This window comes from Mesoplodon mirus, assembly GCF_964341445.2.
Source record: "Mesoplodon mirus genome assembly, chromosome: 9".
In the NCBI taxonomy this organism is placed as follows: domain Eukaryota; kingdom Metazoa; phylum Chordata; class Mammalia; order Artiodactyla; family Ziphiidae; genus Mesoplodon; species Mesoplodon mirus.
Genome location: NC_138985.1, coordinates 82,511,407 through 82,525,207, shown reverse-complemented (window position 1 = coordinate 82,525,207; position 13,801 = coordinate 82,511,407). Strand labels below are relative to the sequence as shown.

Below are 13,801 nucleotides of genomic sequence, written 5' to 3'. Positions count from 1 at the left end.
CCAGTTCCACCTTGTTTCCCACAAGAATTTTTTCGATGGGAGTGATAACAGTTTCAGGTGTGGTTGGTGCATTTTGGGCATTTTTCCTGGGTGATAAAACTGCCCTGATGTTCATTGGGTAATCCTGCCTTTTTGTTCCCTTTGGAACACTAAACAAGTCAAAGGGGTAGGATAAAGTTCAGCTGTGTTTTGAGAATTTCTAGAATTGATAAATACTTTTATATCTGGGGGCTGAAATGTACAAAATAAAACAATGAGATAAGATATCAGTATACCCTTGTAAGGTAAATTCTCTAATTTTTAACAGAACAAGATTTAAATAGCAAAGTCGTGTGCTTTACAGGCTCTGAAGGAATTCCCAGTAGACTCTTTTTTAAACCTGTTTCTGAAGCAATTCATTGGACGCAGGAAAAATGTTTTCTCTGAAATGCTATTAATATTACACTTTTATGTCTTAATTCCCAGGTTTCTGAAAGTCTTTTTGTTTCCTTTCATTCTTTGTCTTTTCCAGTGAGGAAAAGGGACAGCCTCATGAGCAATCCCATTGCTTCTTACAGATTTTGCAACATATATTAAATGTATTCAGGGAGAAATAAGTCTTGGTTGGGATATATATGTATGTATATTATGTATATTCATAGACTTTTGAGAGAGAAGAAAGTTATGTCTTTAGTTCACTAAAAGATGGATTCATTTTCTCAGAAGCATTTTTCTAACTTTATAAATAAATTACTTAGAGTTTCCATCTGGAGAAGTATCCTAGACATTTCAGCAAAAGTGAAACAAACGTTTCTGAATTATTATGCCCTTGTTATCCATCTGCAAATTATATACTTTCTTTTATCAAGGACATGTTTAATGTTCTTCCTGCTTGCAATTACAACCTTTACCACTTAGAGTGAAAACTGCTAGAGTAAGTGAGATGTACATTTTCAAAGTCAAATTGTCTTTAGAAAAGCTATAGAATTTGTTCATCCAGTTATGATCACTAGTGGTCATTATGTTAGGAGGCATAACCAGGTCTGTATGTTCAAATCTGGGTCCCCACCAAGAAAGCCCAAGGCCACAGTGGACTCCCAGTCTGATGCTCTTCCTCTAGCACCAAATGATCTGAGGACTAGCAGGATAAATCCTCTGGGTATAGCTGGTAGCCTTTACTATATCTAAATCAAAGCAATAAAGAATTTCCCTAACAATCCCAGGGAAAATATCATTTCATGTAAGTACAAATAATCATCAATCAAGAATATTTATATCTATAAATATCAAATGCCAACCAGGTAAAAAGCAACAAATTAGAACTTGGTAGACACATGCCCATTCAAGCACAAAGTTTATGTATTGAAGTCAAGATCCAAAGTATGGATTTGAGAGCAAAAATTTCCTCTGTAGTTTTCTAATTTATTCAGAGAGGTATATTAGTGCATTTAAAAATGTTTAATTTATCAACATTTTAGAAGAGATTTTTTTGTTTGTTTTTAGTGAAGTTTCTTTAAGTAATGCCAAGAATAGAGACTGTTCATTCATACATCAGTGAGCGAATGGGTTCTCATAAAAAAAAAAAAAAAGCCTTCAAAACCTACAAATTAAGCATCTTATCCTAAATGTTGTAAAGACTCAATAATTGTGTTTTACAGGAATTGCTGTTGTGTTAAACTTTATGTACATCTGACCAGAACTACTAAAGCTGATACGAGAAACAAGGTTAATAATCTGAAAAATACTGGCAAACCTGTAAACCCAAATCGTAAAAATATTTTATATTTTCTTTTATTTAGCACATTAACTTTTTCTCAAGCTATGATTCTACCTTTAAATGAAGATTCAATTTCTAAATTTTCTTAGAGAGAATTTGCAAATATTTGGATAAAGACCATTTACCAAGCACCAAAAAGCCCTTTATAGTCTCTTCTAGACTGATACCTATTCTGACTTGTACCTCATAATTTGTAAGTAGGGAACCTGTATGACTTACCCTATTGAAGCAGTGTTCGTGGTTGGGGCCATAAAAATGCTGGAGACATCTCACATTGTTTTTGTTGACGATCTTGTTGAAGAACTCATTGACATATTTGACAGGGAACGCACAGACAGCAGAGCGATTCATTGGTTCGACAGAATCTGGTTTGCTTTGTGCAAACACCCCGTAGAGAATGTCATCATTCAGGTTGGCACCTATTTGCTTAGCAAGCTGGGTCCCAGGCTTACTGACATATGCAGCTTGGAGAATATTAAATACTTCCTCCCTTGTGGATCTCTTTCTTCTCTTTTCTGTGAGAATACACTCCAGAGGCATTTCCATGTACGAATGCAAACCAGAGTCTACAGAACAGAACCTGATTATTCTTGTGTGAAAAGTCTGAGCATCTAGGGTTTCCCGTTGGACCGTCAAAAAGTAAATAAAATGGTTGCTTTCAAAGGCGTGGACATACCTAATGGGGTAGGAATCTCGGAACTCAGGTAGAACATCAATATAGGATTGGTCTGTCAAAAACTTAAAACCATCTTGCGTTTCCTTTAGCCTTCTCACAGATATCGAATGCAATGAATGATCTGGAAGGTAAGAAGAATTTATGGTATTGCCCACGAAGAAGTTGATGAATCGATCCTTTTCAGACAGCAGGACTTTGGTTCCCAGGGCACTCACCACACAGTCAGGACATTGGCTGGGCTCTTCGTCTGCCTGTGGAGAGTACATGCAATGAACCTCCGACTGTATGTTAGCAGTATTGTCAGGTGGAAGGACGTGTCGCTGGCAGGTCCCTCTGTGGACACTGCCGCAGCTAATGAGTTGGTCATCATAGTACGTGTCAACAAGCAGAGCCATGTTGATGTTATCTTTCCAAACGCCACCTGATGAATTGGCTTTGTGGCTGCAGTTCTGACATGGGAAACAATCTGGGTGTTCCAGCACAGGCCCAGTCTTGTACTCAGCAACCTTCTGAAGGTCTTTGTCATTTAAAACGTAAAGGTAGTTAATGGCACCGAGGTAAATGTGATGCTTGTGTGAAACGACATTCTGAATGGGTGTTTCTGCTGTGAAGTTAGGAAGCTGATACTGCATGTTCACATTCATCTTGGACTTTACTAGTGCCTCTTTACACTCCCCATTGCTCTTCTGCACGAAGGTAAACAGAAGCACAAGGATGCCAGGTGCAAGCACAGCAGGGGCCTTCATGGTGAGAAGTTTATCTGCCAAAACATGTTCAAGGCAAGAGCAGTTTAGTTGTCATTAGAAACAAAGAAGAAGAAACTGAAAGAACTATACCAGTTAAACTATTAGAAACAAATCTTCCTAACTGGAATTTTTACATTGAGTGCAAACAAAAAACTCTAGCTGGTTTCACATAAAGATGCATTGTGCAGTTGGACATGACTCTACATAGTTTAATTTTAGAACTCAAGCCATGAACAAGTAATTTTAGAGAACCATTATGAGATGCAAACAATGCTCTGTATTAAGAACGACAGCAACTAGGTTAGACTCATTCAGCAGCGAAGTCAGAAAAATAGCAAACTTCTTTCTTAACCTCTTGCTGGTTGTTTAATGTGGTTTAATATCTGTGGTTAATGACTAGGTTGATATTTAAACTTTCTCAGTTAGTCAAGTAAAGGAATTGTGGTTCAGATTCATTTATTCTACAAGTCACAGCAGGCATTGTTTCCTTGGGAGCATGTAGAATTACTAGGCTAAATTTAGCTTCCTTTTGGAAGAAAACAATCATAAATTCTAGACGCAATATGATCACATGCTGTTTATAGGATTTTGTGTGCAGAGAAAAGGTATGGCTATAATTTGGCTATAATTAACCTATTGTTTTGGATAGACAAATGCTTAATGTAAGATCACTAGGAATGTAAAAACAGAAAGCTAAAAATGTATAAGATAAAATATAATCTTTAGGACTAAAGTCCTAGAGTTATTTCTCAGGGAAAAACAACATATTGTTCGTTACCAAGTCAAAAGTTATTTAGTTAAAAGAACATTATTTTAACATTCCTTTGTATGCACACGGACAGTATTTCTACTAGGAAGCATGAATGGATTTATTGTTCAGGTTTTAAAAAGTTAAGGTGCACAAGTTATAAACATTGTGAGTTCTACTTATAACAGCTATAGGCAGGGTTGGAAAAGAAAGGCCTTAGAGAAATAGAAACCAAATAGTTATTACTTCTTTCCCCTTTTTGAAAAAATGCATAATTATGACAGGACAAAGGGAGCCTCTAAAAACATACTGGGCATTGTAACTATGCCAAAGACTAACTCTAGGTCCACAAAAACACAATAGAATTCACTGTGCACGGCTCTGTGCTTACACTATGGGAAATGGGACATGGCGCTTACCCTTCAGTGAACTTACAATGGGGTTGAGAGATAATACATATATGTAAATTACTATAATACATATAGTATTATAATTTCCTGTATAGCAAAAACCAAACGCTAAAAGCATCAAGAGAGGAAGGCATGGCCTGTACTTAGGATTACTATGATCATGAGAAATATGGACAAGTCCAATACGTTTCAGGTCCAGAAGACAAGGACAATGCCTGTTTGGTTCATCACTCTATCTCAAGGACTTGATATAGAACCTAGAACAGAGTAGGTGTTCAATAAATATATGTTGAATAAATGAGTGAATAAAAACTAAACAATAAGTTCAAAGTCACAGAACAGATAAGTGTAGTAGCCAGAGCTTAAAACCAAGTTTACTGACTCCAAAATCAAAGATAATTTTACCCTACCAAACTGATAGGAATTACAGGCATTATTTAAGAGGTAATAGAAAGTCATTGAAGGGTTTTGAGCTAGAGAGTCATATGAGCAAGGTTTTTTTTTTTTTTTTTTTTTTTTTTTGCGGTACGCAGGCCTCTCACTGTTGTGGCCTCTCCTGTTGCAGAGCACAGGCACCAGACGTGCAGGCTCAGCGGCCATGGCTCACGGGCCTAGCCGCTCCGTGGCATGTGGGATCTTCCCGGACCAGGGCACGAACCCGTGTCCCCTGCATCGGCAGGCGGACTCTCAACCACTGCGCCACCAGGGAAGCCCTGAGCAAGGTTTTACTCTAGGAAGATTGATCTGGAGGAAAAGTGGTTTAGAGCAGGGAGAACCTGGCAATGAGAAGACCAGATGACAGGCATTAGAGCTCATAACCAGGTAATAATAAGGGCCAGAAGCAAGATGGTGGCCCCAAGAATAGAAAGGAAGGGATGAATGAGAGACATATTTGAATAAATAAGATTTGACACCTAAATTGGTGGAACACAAAAGAGAAGGTAAAGATAAGCAGCGTCATCTGGGAAAAAGTGGAACAAGTTACAAACTAGGGTAGTTGGTAGGAGGAAGTTAGGTTAAGATCAAGGAATATGATAAGCTGGTTTTAAACATGTTGAGTTTGATGTGTTATTGAGAAATGAGTGAAAGCGTTCTACTACAGGAATGACTAGTAGGTTTTACATTGTTTCCAGCAAGCAGGTTATCTGGAGTAAGTGAAGAATGAAGATTCCAAGCAGACAGCATATGTGCCAAGCAATAGAGGCCAATAATGAGAAGGATTTTGAGGAGAAGCCTGCTCTTGCTGGGAAAGTGGCACGATTGGTCTTGGGTGAGGTAATATCCATCTTAGATGAGACAGAGGCAAGTAGAAGCATAAGTGCCAAGTATCTGCCATCTGTGCATTAGAAAGAATGAAACTTCAGAACTTGATCTTAGTGGGGCAACTGGGATTCTAGTTGGAATAGAAATAAACTTTGCATGTTATCTGCACAGAGGGGATGGTTAAAACCAAGAAAGAGTATGTTCATGGAGGGATAAGGTGAAGGAAGAGAAGACAAATGAACCAGATCTCGGAGAATACGCACATTGGAGAAACTAGTGAAGGAATCAAGGAAGGTAAGTTAGTTCAGAGAGGCATCATGGGAGCCAAAATTGCACTGTGTCACAGAAGGCAGGCGAGGGCCTCAGGAAGGTGGATGTAATCCACACAAAAACTCCTTGTTGACCTTTACAAGAGTAGTTTCAGCAGATTCAACAGTGGTATCAGACCACTAAATTGCAAGGGTATGTGTGATGAGGAAGTAGAATGTTTGTCAAAGCAAAGGACAAGCAGAAGGCAATATCAGGGTTGAGAGGACTTTAAGTTGCAGGAAAGTCATACACTTATTTGTAGGTCTCTTTTTCTTCTACTAATGTTTGTTGGGTATCTACTAAAGGCCAGGCACTGTGGTAGGTCTGGGAACCCAGAAACGGTACCTTTCCCAGGAAGCTCACAGTCACTTGGTGGAGGCAACGGGTTGACAGAAATTATGGCAATGTGTAGGAAGGGCAGCCAACCAGACTGGAAATGAGGCTAGTGCTGAGTCTTGAAGGAGGATGAGGAATGGAAATTCCTAGTGGAAGAGCAGTTTGTGCAAAGATACAGTGGCAGGAGAGAGCATATGATACAATCAGGAAACATGCAAGTAGATGGGCCTAGAGAGAAGCGGGGAAAACAAAAAGAGCAAATGAGGGAGATAAAAATTGTTCGATCAACATTCCAAGGGATCAAAAAGAGGCATTTCCAAGAGCCCTGAAACATAAGAGAAGTCACTTTTTCTGAGACAGCAGGAGAAGATGAGAAGTCACATAAAGATACAGGGACATTTAAGGAGTTCAGGGAATATGATCTCAATGTTCTAAAAAACAAATTGGGGTATATGACCATCTGCTGAAATTGATGGTTACAGAGGAGTGACCAGGGACTTCAGGGTAAAGGAGGAGGTTTAGAATATCTACAGCAGGGTGTGCAAACTGAGGTCAGCAAGAAAGAAAGGATTGTATAGTAGCTCTGAGGGCTTCCCGAAGACACAATGTATATGACTTCCTCTTCACATTCATGAGATATGGAAGAAACCCAAGAAAGAAGGTCAAGGACACAATGATTTTCAGGATCCAAATGAAGACATCTGATTGAGGATATAGGCTTTAAAGGCTACAAAAGTATAGTTGGACCAGAGGGCAAAGCAGTGCTTCAGTAAGGTATAAACCATATAATAAAAATAACAATAACTTGTATTGAGTGTTTACCACATGCCAGGCATTTTGCTAAACTCTCTGATATACTCTTTGTAAACACCCTGTGAAGTAGGAAGTATTATTATTCTCCATTTCTAGATGAGCAAACTTGCCAAAAGTCACACAGAACCAGATTCAATCCCATGTCTGCCTGACAGGAATCTGTCCGGAATGTTGAATGCTTCACTAACACTGGAGCAGCTTCCTGAGCTAAGAGGGAGAGTGCACTGGAGCAGAAGTTAGACAGAGCTCTGGTTCTGGCCCTTTCCCTCTCTAGCTGCATGACTTTAGGCAATTCATTCAACTCTGATTCCCAGGGTCCAATAGCCTCACATGACTGCTTTAAGTATCAAAAAGATATCTTATCTTTGAAACACTTTGTTTGTTACATAGTGTATACGTGTGTGTGTATATATACACACTTATACATATATAACTATATGATTGTTACCTATGTGCATATATATGTATATATATATATATATGCATAAACTTGCTGTTTTTGAATGTAAGTCTCACTATTTTAACGGATGCTAGAAAATTTTTGGCACTGGTAGGGGGAATAACAAGGAGTAGAAGAAAAGGATTTGGGAGAAGTTGTTCTATTACAAGACAAATACAAACTCAAACTCCAAATATGTGTCTAAACCTTCTAGAATACATTATGCAGAAAAATTAAATGCACTTCTCAAAATGGTATCAGTATCTTCTGAAATTGGGAACATTAGCCTAATACATAATTTATCACTGTATTTTCTCTAGGAAAAATAATACGGGAAGAAAATAAACTATCATTGTCAAAAGAAAAAAAAGCATTACAACCAATTTGCATCTTAGTTGATGCCCATTAATGCAGTGTGGAGCGAGAATGACTTTTTTCTTCTAGGCTTTTTGAGGGAACCTTCAAAATGATCTTAAAAAAAAAAATCTGAGGTATTATGTTTAAAAAATAAGGTTCCTATCTGAAGGTTCGTACATGTCTTTCATGGTACTAAACCTCAATTAACTAGAATCCAAGAAAATGTACAAATTGCTATCTCATTTGATGAGATGGCAAATCATAAGAAAACCAGTAGGGAAGGAGAAAAATTTTTTCTATTTAAGGAAAAAACCCTGCAGAATAACCCTGGAGTTAGTAACCCAGTCTCCTATACTTTCTTCATATTCTCTTGATAGCAAATGGTGATGCCATTTTTCAGGTTGAGAAATCAAAGAAATGTTAATTAAAAAAATTTTTTTTTATTAAAGCAAAAATATAGGACTAGGACCCATTGTCAACAACAGAATTTTTAATTAAAATATGGGTTCTGTTTAGTCCTCAGATGAGAAAACTTAAATATCCTGTTTTATTAATCATTCCAATTAATTGAGGCCCTTCCCCATTAACAATGGTGTGTGTTGGTCAGATTAGATCTTCTCCAGGAAATGTTTGTGTCCCTCACAAGGAATGGAGGAATACTTTCGGAAATATCTGTTGCTGAGCTATGCACACTGATGATACTGCCAGTTAACTGAGTGACAGCTGAGTGATCAAGTGCACAGGCTCTGGAGACAGACTGCAGGGTGTGAATCCATTCACTGTCTGTGTGACCTTTGATAAATTTTTCTGAGCATCTATTTTCTCATTTGAAATATCGGAGTGATTACAGTGCCTGTCTCACTTATGATGGTTACTCTGAGGATTCAATGAGTTAATGAACATAAACCACTAGGAGCAGTGCTTGGCACAATAAATATTCTCTATTATTACTTGTTCATGCCCTCAACAAATAGTTTTTGAGCATGTACTGTGTTCCAGATACTGTGCAGAAGATATGAAAATAAATAAAACACTTTCTAATTGTGAGATGAAGAGGCAGACAAACAGACTACAGTTTAAACTCAACATGGAAATGTCTATGGGAGCCCCTCAAGGGGAACTTACCCAGGCTAAGGGAGTCAGGCAGGTTTACTAATCAATCAGTCATAGTCCTTTCCTCACAATGCATTCCCAATACTGAAGCTCAGCATGGCAGGCGAGTGGGGTGGAAACCTGAGTTTTGGTTGTAGCAGTGCAGCTAAATGGTTGTATGACCCAAAGCCAGTCACCCAACTCCTTTGGCCTTGGCTGCTTTCTTATTTGTAAAATTACAGTGTTGAACAAGTTGTGTGCTGGAGGCCCCTGGAACCAGCTAATGACGGCTTAGCGTACGCATCTCTTCCCAACTCGTGTTCAGTGACCTCATCTTGGTTGCTTGAATCGGCCTTGGTGGGAGTATTTACCCCATAGAAGTTGGCAAACACTAAAAATCAGGGCTTATTTCCCCCCGGAGGGACGGTTATTAAATACTTACAAGCATACCCCTGGGTTGAACCAATGAATGCTGAAGTATTTTCCAACTCCAATAATTTTCAGCTCTGAGATTGTTTTTTCTACGTTTTACTCCAATGCCATTGAACTGGCATATATTGCTTTCTCTTCTCTATCTATATCATCTGCCAGATCAGGCTGTGTGAGCAATTTTAATATTTATATTGGGAGTGACTCCAGAACTACTTTCATCTTTTATATATTTTTGCCTTGATACATTTATTCCTGTGATGTGCTTGGATCAGGCTTTCAATATAAAATGTCTTTTTACTGTTTGTTTTTTCTTCCTTTCTTTCTGAAACAGTGCTGGCCATTTAACCAACTTTGAGTTCCTTACTAAAAGGAACACGTAAAGATGATTCAAACAGACTGACTAATTCATTCTCTTAAAATGTCATGCACATAGCAGGTGAAACTGAATCACTCATAAAACATTTCTGTATTTCTTTTCAGTTGATAGTTAAGATAAGCTCACTGGCAAAACATTTCCTGGGAGTGATTATCTCAGTGGCACCTTGGTCATTAAACTATTGGTATTTAGGGGTATTTCCTTTAAAGAGGGCTGCTCTATTAGCTACAAATACCAGCTTAACCTAATGGCAAGACCACATACTCAACTCTGTCTGCCATCCATCTACCTCTAGTTTTCTCATTTAACTAGCTTACATTGGGCTTTTCATGCCCTAGAAACCTAGAAATACATTTAATTCTCTAAGAGTTAGTGGTAATTACCTGTGCCTATCACCACTACTACTGTCACCATCATTGTCCTCATCAACAAAAATCTGTCTCAAAGCATATACCTGTGTTGTAAGCAAGTACTGATGGCTCATGAAAAAACACAACAGGTGTCATGGAATAGGTTTTTAAAAGAGAGGGACTTTCAAAACTTTGACATGGGTAACTCTGCTTTCCTTAGGAACTGATTTTTCTTAGAAATCATAATATTTTATAACTATATAGATAGTACTTTATAGTTTACAAGATGCTGTCAACGACATCATCTCTTCTAATCTGAATGTTTTCTTAGAAGGTAAGCATTACTCCCATGTTTTCAGGGTAAACTGTTTCAGGGGAAACTCTCATGTTTTCATGACAAAACTGAGATTCAAAGAGGATAAAATATTATGTAAAATATGACAAACATGCAAGCTAGTTCTTATAAGTGTATTTCTAATTTTTTTTAAGTATGATGCTTATTTGAGCTGTTTCAAATTATTTGCATTTCCTGGAAAAGATTTTTGTTCTAAAGGCAAAATATTTTGACAACTTTTTCTGCATTTACCTGCCCAGCCCCTGCTCTACTACTGGCAACTCTTTTGAAAACTCTCCCCTATCTAATGGGGCTGTCAACCACCTGGCTTATCTCTTCCCCACAAGGTGAGCTTGCAAAGAAGGCTGGCCTTTTAGTGAATTCTATTCCTTTGGCCCAGAGCTTGGACAAGGGTGAACATGTGACTAAAGCAAGGCCAACCAGGGTCTTTTGGGGTTTAATATAGATACTGGGAGGGGACCTCTCTCCCTCAAAAATCACTAGCACTAAGGATGATATTAACTTGTACTGTCTTATGACCATCTTTGTCACTGTGTGGAGAAAGCCTGCCTGAGCATGAAAGTGACCCAAGAGGCAGGGGATCCTGGACATCGAGAAAGGCAGGCCACTAATGCTATTGTGCAAGCATCTGCATCCACCATGTCTTCAGCTAATGAGAAACAGTAAATTTTTCCTTTCCTCCTTTCTTTCTCTTCTTTCCATCAACAGTTTCATTGTGATTATTAAAAAGATTTTAATTAATTAATTTTTTAAATTAGTTAATTTATTTTTGGCTGCTTTGGGTCTTCGTTGCTGCACGCGGGCTTTCTCTAGTTGCGGCGAGCAGGGGAGCTACTCTTCGTGTGGTGCGCAGGCCTCTCATTGCAGTGGCTTCTCTTTGTTGTGGAGCACGGGCTCTAGGACTGAGGGCTTCAGTAGTTGCAGCACGTGGGCTCAGTAGTTGTGGTTCACGGGGTCTAGAGTGCAGGCTCAGTAGTTGTGGCGCACGGGCTTAGTTGCTCTGCAGCATGTGGGATCTTTCCGGGCCAGGGCTCGAACCTGTGTCCCCTGCGTTGGCAGGTGGATTCTTAACCACTGCTCCACTAGGGAAGCCCTTCATTGTGATCCTTTCATTCCTTGTGCCTGAAAGTCCTGACTAAACAACGTCCACTCAAAGATTCTACAAACTTGTGAATTCAAACACAAAGTCAAGTGCATAAAAGCAATTTTATGTAAAATATTCAAGTAATTGGCAAATACAGTTTATTTACTTGAATAATTTCTCTAAATATTTCACTTTGCATTTGGAGATAAACCTACTAGTTACAATTTCTGATGTGCGGGCTTCCCTGGTGGCGCAGTGGTTGAGAGTCCGCCTGCCGATGCAGGGGACACGGGTTTGTGCCCCAGTCCAGGAAGATCCCACATGCCGTGGAGTGGCTGGGCCCGTGAGCCATGGCCGCTGAGCCTGCGCGTCCGGAGCCTGTGCTCCGCAACGTGAGAGGCCACAACAGTGAGAGGCCCACATACTGCAAAAAAAAAAAAAAAAAAGTTTCTGAGGTGCTACACTAGCTTTCTTCTGCTCTATAGTTTCAAATTCTTCTACAATATTTACTTAACATAATCTCAAGATAGAGATAATGTATCTAAGTGAAGAGTCAAAATATAAAAACTAGAAAACATTTCAATCCTGCTTATAAGTGTATAAAAGGGATTTATGATGATGGAAAATGGCCGAGGCCCCGTATTAAGGAAACTGCAGTCATAAAAACAGTCATGGCTAAATTCTCCAGGAGGACTTGCCAGAGTGAAATCCTAAGGAAAATTCTTAGCCCTTTCTACATTTATATTATTTCCATTAATTTGAAAAGTAGACCCATAAAAACAAAGCTAAGGAAAGAAGATCCCAGTAGGAGATTCCTGATGACATTTAAAGTACTGTATTTATAAACACTCACTGCTTATGAAGAGTCATATTATATTACATAATATTAATCAAATATTTGTGAGCTCCCATTGCATACCATGCCCTTGTCTAAATACTGAGAGTTTCTACCGTCAAAAAGTATACAGTCTGTGGATTTGAAGATAGCAAGATAAATGCTAAAAATCTAAATATGTAACCTAAATTGAAAAGTGACAGATCTACTAGGCTGTCGAGAAAGCAAATTTTAAAATATGCCTTGTTCAACATTTGATTCCTAGGCCTAAAGCTTTAACACTTAGTGTTATTATCATCAAAAAACCTAAGCTGGGCTTCCCTGGTGGCACAGTGGTTGAGAGTGCACCTGCCAAAGCAGGGGACACGGGTTCGTGCCCTGGTCTGGGAAGATCCTACATGCCGCAGAGTGGCTGGGCCCGTGAGCCATGGCTGCTGAGCCTGCGCGTTCGGAGGCTGTGCTCCGCAACGGGAGAGGCCCGCGTACCGCAAAACAAAAACAAAAACAAAAAAAACCTAAGCTGACTTTAGAAAGATAAAACAATACATGTCAAAAATCCCTTCTAATGTAGCCAGACACTACCTTGACAATGATTTCTAACAGTAAGTCAAAAGGACAGAAGAAGTCTTCAGGGTTTTTCAGCCCACACAACTGCTCATTTATATGACCACATTTAAATGATTCAAAGTACCCATGAGTTAATCTTACGTCTAATATTTACAGACTAGTTTGCTTAACAACATTGTTCCTAATAACTCACAAGCCTTCTGGAGAACAGGTGGGTGTAGTGGAGAGAGTATGGGCTTTGGTGTCATCACACTGATGTGATGTGAATCTGGGCTTTACCATTTACATACCTTCTGACTCTGAGTGTCAGTTTCTTCATCTAAAACATGGGGATAATAATGGTACACATCTGTGGGTTGGCCAGGAGGGTTAGAGATGAATTATGAGACATTGGCATTCAATTATGCAGCACACACTGGCATCCAATAAATGTAGCTATTATGCTTACCCTCCTAAGTTGTCTTAGCCAGTTTCTGCATACCTTCATCAAAAATGAGGAACTTGGCACAGTCCACTGGGTGAGCCCACTCCAAATACTTGCTGTTTCATCACCTTGGCCCTCTCATCTACAGTTTAAATAGTGTTATTTCTTATTTTCCCACCCTTTGGCCATCTTGTGGTTTTCCTCTAAAGCTGTTTCAAGCTCCTGAAGTCCTTCTTAAATTATCCTCCAAGAGATATGGGGATATATGTGTATGTATAGCTGATTCACTTTGTTATAAAGCAGAAACTAACACACCATTGTAAAGCAATTATACTCCAGTAAAGATGTTAAAAAAAATTGTCCTCCAAGATAGGGTAAGTCCATGGTAAGGGCCTTCCACACTAATGAAAAACAACAGATAAGGAACCATTAC

The 13,801-nt window shown here is 38.9% G+C and overlaps 1 protein-coding gene across 1 annotated transcript in view; it reads right to left on the bottom strand.

Moving 5' to 3' along the window:
* The window catches only part of MET (MET proto-oncogene, receptor tyrosine kinase), a 129,193-nt gene that overhangs the window by 91,785 nt on the left and 23,607 nt on the right, over positions 1-13,801 (bottom strand). Inside the window, exon 2 of the mRNA XM_082631958.1 lies at positions 1,976-3,192. Within this exon, the coding sequence (XP_082488084.1) occupies positions 1,976-3,178 (1,203 nt within the window). The 5' untranslated portion in view covers positions 3,179-3,192. The remainder of the gene's footprint in view (positions 1-1,975; positions 3,193-13,801) is intronic.